Here is an 18848-nt window from a genome sequence, read left to right on the forward strand (position 1 = left end):
AGTCAGGAGAACCACAGAACCACCACGCGTGGGTCCCAACCCCATATCCCCTTCTCCTGCCGTGGGGGTAAGTCCCTTCTCCGGTGGACCGCCCTGGAGGATGAGACGTACTTCCCTGTTGGGGTACAGCTCCTTGAGCTTCCCCTGGTCCTGGGACTGGCCCTCGGGACCACCCAGGCCATAACGCTCGCTGTGCCCACCAGGGGCCAGGCACCAGCTGCCCAGCTCTCCTCGTCCCAGCCCCCTGTCCATTCCCCGGGGCACCAGGGACCAGCCAGCTGCCTCCCCGGGCAGCTGGGGGGCTCAGGTGGTCCAAGACCAGAACAAAAGCCAGAATTTCCGTGCGCCCGGCCATGGCAGTGGATGCAGTCTCAGGGGCCCCTCTGTGGAAGGTTCGTTTCTGGGGGTGGGGAGGGTACCTCCTGCGGGCCATGGGGCACCTGGCAGGCGGAGTGGCCGTGCCTCCCTCACCCTGACGTCTGCTCCTCGGAGCTGAGGCCTGGGGCCGCTTGCTGGGGGAGGGGGGGTGAAGGGGGGGAGGCGGGGATCTCTGGCATATCCAGGAGGGGCGCGGGCCCACTGCCTGCTGCCCACTCTGCCTTCTGTGATCCTCCCCTGTAAATCGGCCTCTCTCCAAAGGGTGCTGATTTCTCAATTCCTGAAAATGAAAAGTAAATGTTTGCTTCCTGGAAACAATTTGATTACTCTCGATGCGAAACCTTTTTTCCCACTTCCTGCGTCACCTGGCACAGCTTCAGCTCCTCCAGGCTCACCTGCCAGGTGCCCAGGGCCAAAACGAGTCTCTCCTCCCCGGTGGGGTGGAAAGAGCCTTGCCGTTGCCCACAGGGCCCACGGGGAGCATTTAGACCATCCCATGACAGTCCACCCCAAAGCACGTATGGAAGCCTGAGCCTGCTTATCACCTGGGCAGCTGGAAGGTGGGGGGTGGGGTGCCAAGAGTTATCTGAGTCCTTGGGTTAGCTGATCCTGGCCAACCAGCAGGACTGAGTGCCCAGGTGGGCCAGGGGGAGCAAGAACAGGGCACGTCTCCTGGGTGGGAGTGGCATCTGGGCTGCAGACAGCAATGGAGCATCTACCGTCAGCTCAGCAGCCCTTTGGGGTCCCTCGCTTTATGGAGGGGGCACCGAGGGGAGGGTTACAGAAGGAACTCACACCCAGGTCTCTGCCCCAAGCCCAGTGCCCAAAGCTCAGCCCTGGGCAGTGAGTGGTCACACGCACCCGGGGCCCCCCTGACCTGGTGCACCCCGTCTCTGCTGAGGGGAGGGTTTGAGAGGAAGCGGCAAGCGGCGGGGGCTGGTATGGAGTTAGAGGACTCCACCAGGATGATGCCATGGGCATGAGACAGGCAGTTTGAAAGGGACGATTCAGAGAGAGAATATGGAGACTGAACCAGTGAAGGCAGGTAAAGAGGCAAAGATGTGATTTTTGAAGTTTGGAAGCTGAGAGGAAAAAGAATAACAGCGAACGGAGCCCACTGGCAGGCACAATTTATTCTAACCCCCTTACCAGCCCCATGAGGTCAGAGCTGGTCTCGCTCCCTTCTTACAAATGAAACTTAGAGGAGGGAAGTGGCTTCCTGGGGTCACACTAGTGATCGAGCGGGACTGTCCGGTTCCAGCACCCAGCACCTGGCCCTTGTGCTGTCCCGGAGGTGCCGCGACTAAAAGTGGCCCTGAATCTGGGAGCCAATGTGGACATGGGTGGCGGGGTGGGACCCAGAAGTCCGCAGTGGCCGGGCTGTCCGGGGGTCTGTCCAGGAGTCAGTTCTATGTCTGGCCTGAGTGGAAATCAGGGGGGCTGTTTCCCAGAACTGTGGTGGAAGTGAGAGTGGTGATGGAGAGGCAAGAGAAGGTTCTACAAGTGGGACTTTGGTAAATCTTTCGGCTGCAAAACCATAGGGGAAGCTGAGCCAGCAAATGACGAAGGAGAGCCCGCAGACTATAGAGTGAGGTGGGGGAGGCTCCCAGGCCTGGCAGGAGGTGGCGATGGGTCGAGAAGAGGCTGGGATTGGGCATCCGCGGGTGCCAGAGGCTGCTGCACCACTGGCGCTGCTGCTCCAGCTCTGCCGCCAGTCACCACTGCCTTGTCCGTAACTTGGGGAGATGCCCAGCCTCTCGGGACCTGGGGACTCTGAGCAGACAAGTCGAGAGCAGGATGCTGTGACCTGGAAAGGCTTTGGGGAGCCTTTGGGGTCCACTTGGGGGTCCGTGGAGGAGGCAGAAGGGAAGGGCCGTCTCACGGTGCCCTGATTGCTCACCTCACCCCGTCTCCCCTGTGGCCTGTAGGGCTCCTGTGGCAGTTGCTGGACTTTCTCCACCACGGGGGCCCTGGAGTCTGCAGTTGCCATAGCAACTGGGAAGCTGCTGTCTTTGGTAAGAAATCAGCCCCTGGGTCACCTCCTGCAGGGGTCGCAGCTTTGCCCCAGCCGTGATGGGGAGGGTCAGGCGTCCCTTAGGGCTGTTTTTGCACTTTTGAGGCCTTTGGCATGGGAGTCCCACGTGATGCATTTCACAGAAGGGAATGGGGCGTATTGAGGACATGGCCCAAGGACTCACTCCTGGTGAATCTGGGTGCTCCCCAGCACCCCAGCACTGCCTGGGGGTCACTCTGGGGCCCTTGGACCCTTCCCAAGCTGGCTGGGTTGTTTTCACCAAGAGGAATCCGTGCCCCTGCCCCCCCACCCCCACCCCAAAGTGAGGGGCCGCAGCTTCTGAAGAAAGGACCCCTGTGTGCTCGTGGGAAAGGGAAAGAGTGTGGGGCAGGGTCTCCAGGAAGGCCCGTCGCCTCCCTCTGGAGCCCTGGTCTGCACTGCATGTGCACACCTGCAAGGGGGGCTCTCAGGCCGGGCGGGGCCCATGCACACCCTCTCACCTGCCAGTTTGGCCCCCGCTCGGCCTGGCCGCTCAGACATGCTAAGACAAACAGCCGTCCTGCCCTTTGGGGAGCCGGTGCTCTGGACATCTGGACACAGCGTTGAGTTGGGCAAAGGGGAGTCCCGGTGCCCTTGCCCTCTGCTGCCCTCTCAGCTTCCACTCATTGGGTCTGTGTCCCTTCCCCCAGGCGGAACAGCAGCTTGTGGACTGCGCTGAAGACTTCAACAATCACGGCTGCCAAGGGTACGTGCCCGAGGGGGAGGGGCCTGGCATCTCTTCTCATCTCCACTGGGTCGCTTCTAGTTGAGCTTTGGTTTCCTGTGAAAGGAAGGAAACTCACCATGTATCAAGCAGCTTAGTCTGTGCCGGGCACTGCCTCAGTGGGAAGTCCACACACTGTCCTGGAGGAGAGCAGAATCTTCCCCATGGTGCAGGGGAGGCAGGTCACCCCAGGTGCCCAGGGGCCTGCAGCCGGACCGGGGCGGGGCAGGAATCTGAGCTCGGTCATTCGTCCTTTCTCCCAGGTGCTGCTCCTCTCCCATCCCACAGCCTCTCGGCACAGTTGGCTGCCAAGGCCTCTGGGTCTGGGCCAAAAGGAACCGTAGAGTGAGAAACAGTCACACAAATCCTCCAGATCGAAAAGGCGCACACGGACCATGGAGGTCGGCGTGGCCTTTATGCAAATTCCCTGAAACCACTGCACGCACGCGTCGGCCCCGGGAGCTTTCCCACACGGCTGCACTTTCCCGGGCCTGCTTTCCTGACCTGTTCTTTTTTTGTAATGCATTTTTTTTTTAACTTTTTTTATCATAGAGTATAACATATATACAAAGCAAAGAAAAAAGCAATAGTTTTCAATAGTTTATGAAGTTTTCATTTCATATTTTTCCTTTTAGCTGCTCCAGAATATAGGAGGCTAGAGGGCTTAAATATATTTTTATCATCACAATCAACTTTTTTTCCTTCTTTTTTGTGAAAAATAACGTGTATACTAAGAAGCAATAAATGTCAAAGCACAGTACCACAATTAGTTGTAGAAAAAACAATTTTATTGAGGTATAATTTATATGCCATACAGTTCACTTGTTTTAAGTGTGCCAGCCAATGATTTTTTTTTTTATTGTTGGGCAACTCTTTTTTTTTATATCCAATTTTAGAACATTTCCATCATCCCCAAAAGTACCCTTTTGCCTGTTTGCCATCGCTCCCTTTTCCCACCCTCAGCCCCAGGCCACCACTAAGCTATCTCTGTCTCTGTAGATTTGCCCTTTCTAGACATTTTGCATAAATGGAATTGTACATTTGGCCTTTTACACCTACCTGGCTTCTTTCACTTAGCATTCCATCTTTGAGGCTCACCCATGTTGTAGTGTGTATCAGTATTCATTCCTTTTTATTGCTGAATAATATTCCATTGTACAGAAATCCTACGTTTTGTTTATCCATTCATCATTGAGGCACATTTGGCTTGTTTCCTTTTTTTTGGAATTATACATGATGCTGCTATGAGCATATAAAAGCATTTAGGTGGACATAATGTTTTCTTTCTAAGAAAATGCCAAACTGTTTTCCGAAGTGGTTTAGCGTTGTCTGTTCTCACCTGCAGGTTGTTAAGGACCCAGCTTCTCATCACCAACCCTTGGGACTGCCCATCTCGTGGGGCTTTTGATTTGCATTTCTCTTATCACCAGTTCTGTGGAGCATCTTTTCATGTGTTTATTGGCCGTTCATATAGCTTCTCGGGTGAAATGCTTATTCCCTTCCCTTGCTCATCTCTTACTTAATTCTGACCCGTTCTTAAAGCCGGTGCTTAGCAATCAGCCTGTTTCTGCAGTCTCTAACCCGCGCCTCCCTCAAACCTGTCCCCAGGGTCGCTCTGCTCTCCTGACCAACGACATGCATCCAGACAGGCTCCTGTATTCCCCAAATGCCAGCTCCCATCCCGGACGGCCCCCTGCCTCCCTGTGGCCCGTCCCTCTCCCGGGCCGCGTCTCCTCGGTCCTGTGAAAACAGAAAACCAGGGCGTCCTGCAGAGAGCCGGGTCCTGTGCTTGGGACTCGGGGCTGAGGGCACGGCCTCGCCATCGCATTCAGGCTCATCCCTCCCTCATTTGTGGTCTCTTTCCTCTTTGCAGCATGCAAGCACCACCAATAACGAGTCTGACAAGGAGACTCTGACTCCTTATTTTTTAAAACAATCTCTTTTCCTTGGTTCCGAATAAGTAGTTATTTAGGCACTGGGGCTGCAGCAATCAAGAAAACACGGGGGGTGTGGGTTGCAGTGGTGGCTCAGTGGCAGAGTTCTCTCCTGCCATGCCAGAGACCCGGGTTCAATTTCCGGTACCTGCCCATGCGAAAAGAAAACACAGGAGGCTGACATCCTAGCTGGGTAAAACAGACCATAATCAAATATATAATAGTTAATGACGAATACAATGCGGTGGGAGAGAACAGTGAGGAGGGCAGGATTGCTGAGGAATTACGGCAGTCATTGAGCTTTGGTTTCTGTGGGCGGCAACGTGATGTAGAAAACAATCCTGACTTGAGCTCTGTGGCTGGGAAGAGTTGTCCAGGCTCTTTGCGCCTTGGCCTTCCTTTTGGTAAAATGGAAATAACAGCATTATTAGTTGGAAATAACCAACCCATGGGTTGGTAGGAGGGGCAAGCAGTCGTGTTTGCAGAGCACCTGCCCTGGCTCGGTGCCTGGGGCTGACCCCACCCGCCATCCTGTGGGACCTCCCGCTCCCGGTGGAGCCCGGGGCCTGGCTTCCAGAGAGCTCTGTCCCCCTGAAGCCTGCGTGGCGGGTCCTTGGACTCCCGGAGCCTCGCCTGACTTTGTTGAGCTTTAACACGAGGCCAGACGAATGGCACGGCACCGTCGGCCACTGAGAGGCCCGCGGAGGCCTCTTCCACCTCTCGGATGCTCCGCCATCAAGGCCGCCCCGCTCTGCCCAGGGGGAGCAGAGCTGCCTCCCTCAGGGCTGGTGCCCGGCCACTCACCTCTGTGTGCTTCTTGCAGGGGTCTCCCCAGCCAGGCCTTCGAGTATATCCGGTACAACAAGGGCATCATGGGTGAAGACACCTACCCCTACAAGGCCAGGGTAATTCTGGGCAACTTGGGGTCTGTCTTGATCTGCAAAGCTTCCCCGCCTCTGAAACTGTTCCCCTCCCCTTCCTTGGGGTACTGGACAGCCCCCTCCTGCTGGAACCTTCGGAATTGTCTCCACTCTTCCGATCCGTTCTTCAACCCGCTCTACTTGCCTGAGGCACTGCTCAGATCTGGGGACCCCTCGTCGCCCTCAGCCACCTTACCCTCCCCTTCCTGAGACGCCCTGCTCCCCAAGGCCTTGGCCCTCTCCCCACAGTGTTCTCTTTCCTCCCAGCTCCTCTTCGTCCTCCAGCTGGGAGTGGGCATTGTCCTGCCATCCTCTGGCTTCACCCTCGCCTGACACACGGCATTCCAGCCCATCGGTGCCGTGTCTGTCCTTCGGCCTCTGGCTTCACCCTCGCCTGACACACGGCATTCCAGCCCATCGGTGCCGTGTCTGTCCCTCGGCCTCTGGTGCTGCCAGTGTTCTCCTGGACCCTTTCCTTCTTGGCCAGCTGCCAGGGTCCTCCTCTCCATCCCTCAGTCCGGCCTGTCCCCAGCCAAGCACCTGGTCTTTCCCCCGAGGATGTGCCTCCTCCTGTAGCCCCCCGTCTTGGGGGCAGCAGCGCCTGCCTCCCTCAGCCTGGCAGCCACCCCTCACCTCCTCCTGTAGCCCCCCGTCTTGGGGACAGCAGCGCCTGCCTCCCTCAGCCTGGCAGCCACCCCTCACCTCCTCCGGTCAAGCACCAACCAGCTGACCCAGTAGGCCTTTCACTGCCGCTCCTTGGGCCGTGCCACGTGCCTCCCTCCACTGAGGTGGCCTCCTCTTAGGCCCCCTCTTCACAGGGACTGCTTGTGTGGCCTCTCAGCCCAGCTCTGACCACATCCCAGCCTTGTTCAGCATCTCCTGAGGCTCCTCAGGGATTCCAGGATGACCTCGGGACTCTTTGGCCTGCCCTTTGAGGTCCTCCCCAGTCCCCCACCCAAACCAGTCTTTCCAGCTGTATCTCCCTTTGCTGTCCCCTCATAACCTTGCACTCTGCTGCAGTCAAACTGCTGGCTGGCCCCCAATCCCAGCTCCTGCCTCTCTCTATAGTCCCATCTCTCGCATCCCCGACTTCTCCCTGCTCCTCTCAGAAGGGCTTGAGCTTCCCTTCGTGGAACCCCATCTCTGCGCCCACCTCTTACCAGCGTTGTTCCCTGTACTGAGAATGCCTTTCCTTTCCCCTGCCCTCCAGGCTCTTGCTTGGCCCCAGGTCTCAGCACATCTCCCTGGGCCGGCCAGGGCTCTCCCTCGTCCTCCCACCAGCTGCTGTGCCCACGTCTGTCAAAGCCACAGCAGGGCAGTGACCTACCACAAGACTGAGCTCCTGGAGGACAAGGCGGCATCTAATTCTCCCTTAAGGGACCCGCCACCCAGCACAGGCCCTGACACGTGATTTTTGCTTAGTACGTGAATTCTCAGCCTGGGACCAAGCACCCCTAACCTGTGTTCCCTGCCTTTTGCCTCCCTGAACAGGAGGGAACCTGCAAGTTCCAGTCTAAAAAGGCCATTGCTTTCGTCAAGGATGTCGCCAACATCACAATCGTGAGTGTGATCCTTCTCTCAGGTGGAGAATGTGTCCTGTCAAGGGGCCCGGTCTTCACAGGTGTCAGATGGCCAGTGGGCCAGACAGGACAGGCTTTCTTGGAGCACGTCACTTGGATTAGAGAAGTTGCGATTGTCATTGAATATAATCACCGTGGTGGCAGCGTGGGGATGGCAGTCAGATACCCTGGATCTGGCTCCAGTTCTATGCACGGCCTCATTTTTTGCATTTCAGTTTTCTTGTCTATAAAATGCAAACAATAATCTCCATACTGCAAAAGAGGGAGCATGTGTGCGATGTTGGCATCTGTGTGTAAGGATTCGTGTGTGCGGAAAGAGTGAGGGAAAGTGTGAATGTGTATCAGTCAGGATCCAGGCAAAGGGAAGGAGAGTGGTAAATCGTGCCCAAAAAAGTTACACTGTCACACCTAACTTCAGAAGGACGGGGAATGGACTCCCACCCTCTTTTTGAAGGGAGAGCTGGAATCCTCGTAAACAGTCCCCACGATACCAGTGGGAGGATGTGTGTAAAGGACAGGAGAACATCTCCCTAGGGTGTGGGTGTGATGTGTGCAGATGAGAGCACGAGGCTGGCCATGCATGTGCTACAATTGTCTGTGCAAATCACAGGCTTGATGCCCACATAATCACGGCAGCTACCATGTAATTGAAGCACATGCCAAGCTCTTGGCAAGAATGACAGCGGTTTAGTTTATGGAGTGCTTGCAGGTGCTGGGCCAACCACTTAGCAGGCCTTATATCCTTTAGACTCAGAATAACCCTGGAGATAATGACATTATTATCCTCATTTTATAGCTGAGGAAACAGAGGCCTCGAGGCCTCAAATCTAGGAGGTGAAGCCTGGACTTTGAACTGAGATCGTGTCATTCCAGAAACAGGGCTCGTCACCTCAACAAGATAGAGCTTACGCCTAGGAGCAGGGGATGTCACTGGCTGCCACAAATTTATCTTCAGAAAAGAGCCAGTTTTCTCTGAGACGTGCCCACAAAGGGCTGACCTGCTCCAGCCGTTGCATCCCACCAAAAGGCCAATTAGGGTCTCACAGGTGTCCCTGTTGCTGGCCCCGAGAGAGCCTCCTGGGTGCACCTGACACTCAGCCTCTTTGGCAAGGCCACTGGCTCAGCCATGGCCAGGGCTGGCCGTGGAAACGGTGCTGGTGCCACCGCAGCATGCAGTGCCCGGGCGGACAGGCCGCCATACCTTCCTTATCTCGGGTCTCCTCTGACCCCACCGGGGTTACAGCATCTTCTCCGAGTGTGCAGGGAAGGAAGCCTCTTTCTTACAAGGCATCTGCTGGCTTTCTCCCCACCTCCCCACCCCCAGGGAAGTAGGACAGCGGGAGGGCTGGGGACCCCATCTGCCACCTGCCCACGCATCACCTCCCTTCCCTTCAGCAGAGCCTTGGCCGCAGCTCACAAAACCTCCACCCTCACTGCAGCTCTCGTAGGTCTTCAGAGAGGGGAATAGCTTTCTTAGCTTGCTCTCACCCAGCCGTTCCCAGCTGGGGAACTTTAAGAAACACCAGTGCCCAGGACCCTCTGCACAGATTCTGGGCCTCAGGATTCTTCTAATGCTCCCCAGATGGTTGTGACATGCAGCCAGGGTGCTGGTTCTTTGCTTGGTTCTAAAGCTGCTGCCTCCAAGAAGCCTCCTTGATTTCCTCCCACGTGCCTTCCCGGCTGAAAAGGGCAGCACATAGCCCCTTGCTAGGTTTCCTCTTAGTTCCACCACAGTCTGCGTCTTATTTATTCATGAACTTGTAACCCCCTTCTTCCCCCCAAAAAAGCTCTGGGGACTGGCTTTTTGGGGGAGTCCCGGGGGCAGAAGTGGGGGGCGGGGCGCATCTCTGCATCCCTTGGGGCACCTGCCTCACAAGAGGCCCTCACTGAAGGACTGTGAGGGCCTGGATGAGTGGCCCACCCTGCACCCAGGGGCCCCACTCCAGGGGAGGCGGGGATTCGCCGAGCAGGAGAGGGGAAGGAAGATGTCCACCAGAACCAGCTCAGTGAAGGGAGAGAGGCCACAGGGGAGTTCGTTTGGGAGAAGGGATCTGTAAGTGAAGTGTTTAAAAGAAGGGGGGGCGGGGGGTGCAAGGGTGACCCAGTGGTAGAATTATCACCTGCACATGCCAGAGACCCAGGTTCAAGTCCCAGCCCATGCACTTTCCAAAAACAAAACAAAAGAAACAATCAAAAATTCAACAAATGGTGCTGCAATAACATGGAAAAAAAAGAATGAAATGTGACCCTGCCATACCAAAAAAATAAATAAATAAATAAAACGGGGGTCGGGGATCCTTTCCATTCTTGCGCAAGAGGGTCGCCCCGCACACCACTGCCCTCTCCCAACTCCCAGTTCTGCCTCAGCGAGGAGGCAGGCTGCCTCCCCTCCCTTCCTTCCTGCTGGATATTGGCTTAGGCCTCTTTTCCCCACCTTGGGCCCAAGGGCCATCTTTTGAAAATGGGTCTGAGATGTGGCAGAGGCCGTGCTTGTCCGTCTACCCATCCCTCTGTCCGTCTATCCATCTCTCTGTCCATCCACAGAACGACGAGAAGGCTATGGTGGAGGCTGTGGCCTTGTACAACCCTGTGAGCTTTGCCTTCGAGGTGACCAGTGACTTTGTGGGGTACAGGAAAGGCATCTACTCCAGGTGAGCCGCGACCCGGAGGCAGGAGGGAGAGTGGCCGAAGGGCTGGCGGTGTCTGCTCACAGGGAGGCCTGGAATCTGCCCAGCGCCACGCATGCCATTTCTTCACACCTACCGTGTGTGTGGGATGGTTTTTGTGCATCCGTGGGAGACAAGAACCATGGTCTCCATCATACAGAGGCAGAGAGAGAAGGTTGGAAGTGGGGTGGTCCACTAGGGACACACGCTAGTCAGTGTTGGGGGCAAAATCTGAGCTCAGGGCTCCACCACCCTGAACAGAACAGCCACCTCCAGTTAAGAATACCAGGTCCTTGGCTCAGCAGGCAGGAGCGCTCGCCTGCGATGCCAGAGGACCTGGGTTCGATTCCCCGTGCCTTTGCTGCACATGTGAAAAAAAAAGAAAGGAAACCCAGGACCATAATATAGCGTGTGTGGACAGTGGTTGAGCACTGTAAGTGCAGGGAACCTGGAGTAGGGCATGAGAGTTTGTAGGTTTCCCCCAAGTGCTGCCCCGATAAATCCCAGAGAGATCTGAACAGGAAATAAATATTTGCAAAGTTCCCTTGGGGAGATGGTGAGAAAAGGGGAAAATTCAACTTCCCCATTTAGAAAATTCCTGATATTCTCACAAGCAGTGGGGACAACCAGATCAACAGGCTGAACCCTCATTCTTTTGGGGTTTTTTCATAAGAAACTTCACCCCACAAAGAATAGGCTAAGCCTACTTAAAATAAGGTTTAAGAGTCACCCCCAAGAGAACCTTTTTTGTTGCTCAGATGTGGCCTCTCTCTCTCAGCCAACATGACAAGCAAACTCACTGCCCCCCTCCCCCAACGTGGGACATGACTCCCAGGGGTGTGGACCTTCCTGGCAACATGGGACAGAAATCCTAGAACAAGCTGGGACTCAGCATCAAGGGATTGAGAAAACCTTCTTGACCAAAAGGGGGAAAAGAGAAATGAGACAAAATAGTGTCAATGGCTGAGAGATTCCAAACAGAGTCAAGAGCTTACCCTGGAGGTTATTCTTATGCATTATATAGATATCACCTTGTTAGTCAAGATGTAATGGAGAGGCTGGAGGGAACTGCTTGATAATGTAGAGTTGTGTTCCAGTAGCCATGTTTCTTGAAGATGATTGTATAATGATACAGCTTTCACACTGTGACTGTGTGATTGTGAAAACCTTGTGTCTGATGCCCCTTTTATCTATGGTATGGACAGATGAGTAAAAATATATGGATTAAAAATAAATAAATAGGGCAGGCCATGGTGGCTCAGTGGCAGAGTTCTTGCCTGCCATGTTGGAGACCCAGATTTGATTCCCAGTGCCTGCCCATGCAAAAAAAACCACACAAAATAAATAAATAAATAAATAATAGGGGGAACAAATGTTAAAATAAATTGGGTAGAGGGAAATACTAGTGGTCAATGAGAGGGAGGGGTTAGGGGTATGGTATGTATGAGTTTTTTTCTTTTTTTATTTCTTTTTCTGGAGTGACGCAAATGTTCTGAGAAATGATCATGGTGATGAATACACAACTATGTGATGATATTGTGAGCCATTGATTGCACACCCAGTATGGAGTGTTCATACATTAAGAATGTTTGTGTTGTATGTTGATTAATTTTATTAACAAAAATTGAAAAAAAGAATACCCAGGTCCAAAACTTTGAAGGTATGAGACAGGGAAGAGAAAGTAGCAGTTCTCAAACACCAGGATTTCAGGGTTCTTCAAAAAAACCAAGCTCCTTCGCGTGTTCAGTGCGTGGTGTATCTCACGTGCACCCGTTTTGGCTCACCTGTGTTGTGAAGTGAGTCCAGCCCCTTTCTGCATGCTTCTCCAGAATCTCCTCCATGGTCCCCTTGGCACCCCTGAAATATTGGCGTCCCCAGGGCTTGTCCTCAGCCGTTTTCCTCTCCTCACTGATGCACTCTCTTTCTGCCTCTTTGCTCCGACTCCGTGCCAGCTGTTTGCTGAGAGCGTGCCAGTCTCCACCTGCCAGCCCACTCTCTGTTTAGCAGGAGGTCCATAGTTTCAGGACACCTCGGCCTGGAAGACCCATAGAACCCTCGAACCCTGCATATCTACACCTTCCACCCCAGGTCCTTGTCCTGGTCATGAGGCCACCTTCCTGCAGCTGCACAGATGAAAGGCCAGAGCCATTCCCAAAGCCTTCCCTCCCTCATCTTCACCCCCACGTCTCGTAGACACTGCCCCATAACACGGCCCACATCTGTCCCCTCCCCTCCATGCCGGGTCCCTGCCCGAGGCCACCCCCGCCCTCCCCTGCAGCCACGCCCTCACTGGTTTGTCTGTGTCCACTCCCCCACCCCCACCCCTCCAGCCTCCACTTGGAACCAGAGTCAGCCTTCTGGAACATTCCCCTTGCCGTATCACCTTTTAAATCCCCCAGGGTCTCCTCGTGGCCTTCAGGATGAAAGTCCAGCGTCGTAGTTTGGCCGGGAGGACTCGCATGATCTGGTCTTCCCTGACTCTGAGACTCATCACCCATCCCCAGCCCGCTGCCCCCACCCTGACCACACTGTGAAAGGTCTGTCGTTGCCCGCTTGGGTCCTGCCTTCTCGGGGAAGCCCTTCTCGACCCTGCAGTATCCCCCTGGTTTGGATGCCCTCTTGGGGTCTCCAGACGCCCTCCCCGCTGCTCCAACCCTCACTTGGCTATATTGAAGTCATCTCTTTGCCCATCTGCTCCCTGCCAAACAAAGCTCCCTGAGGCCAGCAGAAGTTTTGCATGCTGCTCATGCCCCAGCACCTGGCCCCAGGCCTGACACACACTGATGATTCCGTGCACGTTAGCTGAGTGAATGCATGACCCTAGCAGTTCGTTCTCTCAGATTTCCTCATGGAAACCAGTTCACGATGGTAAACGGAAAACCTGTGCATTTACTGTAAGGAGAAGGTAACTGTTTTAGTTTACTGGGTTGCTCAACCTAATATCACAAAGGGGTCCAATTAAAACATGGAAATGTATTCACTCACGGTTTGAAACTGGGGGAAAAAGTTCAAATCAAGGCATCATCAAGGCATTACTTTTTTCCTGACATCTGCAACATGCTGGTTCTTAGTTTGGCACATGGCAAGGCATGGCGGCATCTTCAGGCCTCTCTGCTCTCCTCCAGGTTTCATTGGCTTTAGCTTTTTACTTTTTGTGTCTTTCTGTCTCTGGGTGAATTTCGTTCTGCTTATACAGAACTCTGGGAGTAGGATTAAGACCCATCCTCATTGGGTTGGTCACAGCTTGACTGAAGAAGCCTCATTGGAAAGTCCTACTTACAATTGGTTCACATCCACAGGAATGGATTCGGTTTAAGAACATGTTTTTCTGGGGAACATGCAGCTTCAGACCATCAAAGTAACCTTAAAAATAAATGCAGTGTGAGGCAAAATAAGTCAGAAACAAAAGAACAATGGTATGATCTCCTTTAGAAAATGCTTATAAGAAAACAGGGGCCTAGACTGTAAGCTTTTATAGCAGACACATTAAGTCCAGAGTGGTGATTATTATTTCTGGATTTTGAGAGGCTGTTTTTTTATCTATAATATGATATTAAGAGATAAGAACGAAGCCAAACAGGTTGGGCTTAAAGTAATTCAGAACACAAGGGTAAGGAAGACAGTGTCTATATTTTAGAACCACACCTACTCTTTGAGACCAAAGGAAGAAAGTTTTATTTGTCTAGAACTGAAATTTTCTGTAGTGCATAATCTGATTCAACCTATCTGTATAGCTCACTTGAACAATTGAAACACAGGAAGCACAGAATTAAGAAAGAGGGCCTTTAATCCTGTATAGCTTAATGTAATGCCTGGATACATCCTAGAATATATTAAGCAAATAATCAAAAAGTCCCTTGAGGGATAGGAGAAAAAATATATAACTATTATACTTTACCATCAGGGAATCCCTGATACTGTGTCAAACTATAGGGACACCCAAATCAATAGGCCATGTCCTTGATCATGAGGCTTACTCTTATGAAGCTTATGTAGGTAGCGGAGAAGCTTAGATTACCTGTAGGCATGCCTAAGAGTTACTTCCGGAGGACCTCTGTTGTGGCTCAGATGTGGCCTCAGTCTCTCTAAGCCCAACTCTGCAAATGAAATCATTGCCCTCCCACCTATGTGGGACATGACATCCAGGGGTGAAAGTCTCCCTGGCAACGTGGAAGAGGACTCCCAGGGGTGAATCCAGACCTGGCACCATGGGATCAACAATTCCATCCTGATCAAAAGGGGGAAAGAAGTGTAACTAATAAAGTATCAGTGGCTGAGAGAGTTCAAATCGGGTCGAGAAGCTACTCTGAAGGTTGCTCTTTTGCAAGCTTCAGTTAGAGCTTGCTATCTATCATAACTTGCCAAACCCCAACCAAAACCATTCTAGCCAATCCTAAAGAACACCTAGGACAATATATAAAATTCCACGAGGGTTCCATGTACTAGGGTAACTTGCCAGTGACCTACAACCTCCAGATGGATCCCTGGTCCAGATAAGTCCTAAAACCCAGAGGGCCCAGTCTCTCCAGAACATCAGATAGTTCCATTTCCGTACCCCAGTGACAGACCCTTCCAACATGAAAAAGTTAGAATGGCCATTGCCCACATATGTCTAAAGAGAGGGGTAGAAAGATTAAAGGTGATGGTGGAGTCATACAGAGAAGATGGGATTTAACAAATGAATATGAATGCTGAATCAGTAAAATTTATACCTCTTTTAGTTTCCAGTATCTTAGAGCAGCTAGAAGTAAAAACCTAAAATTGTGGAATTGTAACCCATGCCAAACTCTGAAATCTGTTCTACAACTAATTGTGGTGCTGTGCTTTGAAGTTTATTACTTTTTTATATATATGTTATTTTTCACAAAAAAGAAAAAAAGTCAATTGTGATGATGAAAATATTTATTCCTTCTAGCCTCCTATCTTCTTGAGTAGCTAGAAGGAAAAATCTGAGAGGATGGTATGGTGGCCCATGACAGACTCTGGGATGTCCTGTAACTACTTGTTGAAGAGTGCTTTTGGAAACTATTGCTTTTTTCTTTCTTTGCTTTGCGTATATTTATATTATATAATTTAAAAAGTTAAAAAAAAATAATGTCCCAATTAATAAAATGGCATGAAACTTGAAAATAAATAAATAATAAATGCAGTGGCAACCAAGCAGTGCTGTGTTAAATCCTCAGTGGCCACCAATTATCTGCAATGACGCACGAGCAGGCAGTTTTCTCCCGATTATGAGCAGAAGGAGGAAGCGTCAGGAGTTAAAGATGGGCCAGCACCACCCTGAGATTCTCTTTCATGTGGGCAGAACTGGAAAAAGTGAAGAGAATAATTCTCATACCAGGACTAAACGATGCCTTAAATGCCTCCCAGTCTGTCCTGTAGGAAAACATGGCTTTACAGCACTAAGAAGTACTGTTTTTGAATGTTGAATGTGTCATTGCTTTTTTCCTTCCCTTTTTGTTTGTTTGTTTGTTTGTTTTTTTGTTTTGGCATGGGCAGGCACCAGGAATCAAACCCTGGTCTCCGGCACGGCAGGCAAGGCAAGGACTCTGCCTGCTGAGCCACCGTGGCCCACCCTCCTCCCCTTATTTTTAAACCTTTTGTATTCTGTTTTCCAGCAAATCCTGTCATAAAACTCCAGATAAAGTAAACCACGCAGTACTGGCCGTCGGGTATGGAGAACGAAATGGGGTACCCTACTGGATCGTGAAAAACTCTTGGGGTCCCTACTGGGGAATGAACGGGTAAGCGGGTCCTGGATGCTTGGGGCTGGGGTGTGAGCTCGGGGGCCCTGGGAGGAGACCTCCCCGCCTCAGAGGAAAGGAGGAGCTGGGTCCCAGCCCAGGCAGTGGGAAGGGGGTGTGGGACGGTCCCCTCCACGGCCCCTGGGCTTCACGAGGCCCTTCCCCCTTCTCCTGAACCCCAGGTCTTTACGGTAGGGAACAGGGGTCCACTGGGCTCTGTGAGGTCTGTAGGCACTACTGGAAAAACCCCTTCCAGCTCGGAATCCTGCTGGGCCTAAGGCAGCACCTGGGAGGGTCTGTTCTGAGAAATTAAAGCAGCACGTTTACCACCGGCCCCTAACAGCCCCTCCTGAGAGGAAGAAGGGGCTAGAATCCGGAGGCCTGGGTGTGTATTCTGATGCAACCTTGGCCGTGAGTCTCCTTAGACTCTTCTGTCAACATCTTAATTGTTACTTCATTGACAGTTAAGGATTTTTTTTAAGGATTCTTGATGATTAAATAAGTATGTGAGGGCTCAGAAGTTGGCCCTCAGTGAATTCAAGAGAGAAATGGGATGTGGGGAAAATAAGAAAGAGCTCATTTGGGGCCCTGGAGAGGGAAGGATTATTCACCAAGTCAGTCGGTCGTTTTCTGGTGAAGGGCCCAAGGCGGGTGTCTTATGGACAACTGCAGAGGGCACAGTCCCTGGAGTGGGATCTTGTGGGCACAGAATACGCCAGAAGGCCTGCAGTGGAGACCCCACCAGCCAGGCCCCAGCTCCCCCTCTCCTCCCAGGTACTTCCTCATCGAGCGCGGGAAGAACATGTGTGGGCTGGCGGCCTGCGCCTCCTACCCCATCCCTCTCGTGTGAGCCCGGACGCAGCAGGGCCTGGCTGCGGGGGAAAGGCTGAAATGGTGGGGGCCGTTCCGTCAGAGTCCTGCCCTGGAGAAGACCCACCCAGAGGCTCTGCCACCTTCCATCCTTGCCCTGGTGCTGGGCCTGGAAACCAGAAAGAGGAATCCCACCTTGCCACAGGGTCAGCCACATGCTCGGGGGTGCAAAGCTGACCTCCAGCAGGAGCCTTAGGCCCGGCTTTTCCCGGCTGGAAAGCGCTGGGACTCAGGTACTTCTTTCCAGATGGGCCGCGTTTGGAGAGCACCCCCAGTGCCTGCCGGAGAGTCTGTTTTCTGTGTTCTCTACACAATAAACATTCTGTGAGCTCCTCCCTGGGCCAGGCCTGTGCTGCGTGCTGGGGACCAGCCATAACTCAGAGCTAGGCCGGCCTTGGCGGGGGAGGCGTGGAAGGATTGCCGGGGTCTCTGGTTGGGGACGGTGGTGTGGGTGCTGGGGTGACTGCCTGCCTGGTGGGGTCCCCAGGAGGAGGGGCAGGTATAATGTGGCCTCTTGAACATTCGTCCGAAATCCAGACGAGGAAGTGGGGAGAAGGAGAAGGTACTGCCAGGATTCAAACCCACAACTTTGGCTCTCAAAGCCTATACCTCTCTGAGACGCCTGTGCAGTCTCCGCTTGCTTTCTCTGCTCAAACTCCAGCCTGGAACTGCCCCCCACGACCTCCTCCCCAGTCCTTCCTCAGCCAGCCCCGTTCTTTTTTCCTTTTTTTTTTTCATATGGTAAAAACAAATTTTATTTAAAAGAAAATGTTAACATATTAAAGAGGTGAAATGTGGGGACAAGAACTCCTATAAACTCTTGGTGGGAGGGTAAATTGATACAAGGTATTTGGAGGCAATATGGCAATTTCTATCAAAATTTAAAAGGGGAAAAATGTATAAATGAAATATCCATATACATATAAGCATACATAAAATGAAATAATATATTCATAATATACATGAATATAAAGTGTTCATATACATTGTTCAACCCAGCAGTTCCACATACGAGGTCCTGTCCCACAGGTGTGTAGGCAAATGCATGTACAAGTCACACTGTCCACTGTGTCACCATTTATGTTAGGGAAGGGAAACATTCTAAATGTTCTTAATAAGGAACTAGTTAAATAACTAATTATATATCCATTATATAGAGACATTTAAAATAATTCAGTATGTCCACACATATCTAGGAAAGTTTCTTAATACAGTAATTTAAAAAGATAAGGCAGCAGAGGGCGGTGCGATGGTGGCTCAGTGGCAGAATTCGTCACCTGCCATGCTGGAGACCCAGGTTTGAATCCCGGTGCCTGCCCGTTTTAAAAGTAAAAAAAAAAAAAGACACAGCAACCAAAATTCTGTGGAGTATGCTCTATTCTGTCTTCCATACACATAGATTGTTCTAGTTTGCTCGCTGCCGGAATGCAACACACCAGAGATGGATTGGCTTTTAATAAAAGGGGATTTATTTTGTTAGTTCTTCAGAGGACACACAGCTAACTTCCATCTGAGGTTCTTTCTTACGTGGGAAGGCACAGGGTGATCTCTGCTGGCCTTCTCTCCAGGCCTCTGGGTTCCAACAACTTTCCCCGGGGTGATTCCTTTCTGTATCTCCAAAGGCCTGGGCTGAGCTGCTGAGATGAGGTATGCTGAGCTGCTTGGGCCGTGCTATATTGAGCTCTCTCATTGAAGCACCATGCAATTAAGTCAAACGTCATTCATTGCAGCAGGTACGCCTCCTAGCCGACTGCAGATGTAATCAGCAACAGATGAGGTTTAACGTACCATTGGCTCATGTCTACAGCAACAGAATCTAGGTGCCTTCACCTGGCCAAGTTGACACCTGAACCTAACGACCACATAGGTTTTTAGGGAAACAAGCCCCATTCTTTGAACGCATGCGGATGCTCCTGAAATTTCCATACCCTCTCTTCCCTTTTCAGGAGCTTTGGATTCCATTTAGAGGGCTGTTG

At 52.1% G+C, this 18848-nt stretch overlaps 1 protein-coding gene across 1 annotated transcript in view; it reads left to right on the forward strand.

Annotated features, from left to right (window-relative positions):
* The window catches only part of CTSH (cathepsin H), a 31458-nt gene extending 14251 nt beyond the window's left edge, over window positions 1–17207 (forward strand). Inside the window, exons 6-12 of the mRNA XM_077128556.1 lie at window positions 2307–2393; window positions 3082–3137; window positions 5913–5994; window positions 7501–7569; window positions 10134–10240; window positions 15877–16002; window positions 16777–17207. Coding sequence (XP_076984671.1) covers window positions 2307–2393; window positions 3082–3137; window positions 5913–5994; window positions 7501–7569; window positions 10134–10240; window positions 15877–16002; window positions 16777–16852 — 603 coding nt within the window. The 3' untranslated portion in view covers window positions 16853–17207. The remainder of the gene's footprint in view (window positions 1–2306; window positions 2394–3081; window positions 3138–5912; window positions 5995–7500; window positions 7570–10133; window positions 10241–15876; window positions 16003–16776) is intronic.
* The last annotated feature ends 1641 nt before the right edge of the window (window positions 17208–18848 follow it).

Source organism: Tamandua tetradactyla, chromosome 14, assembly GCF_023851605.1.
Source record: "Tamandua tetradactyla isolate mTamTet1 chromosome 14, mTamTet1.pri, whole genome shotgun sequence".
In the NCBI taxonomy this organism is placed as follows: Eukaryota; Metazoa; Chordata; class Mammalia; order Pilosa; family Myrmecophagidae; genus Tamandua; species Tamandua tetradactyla.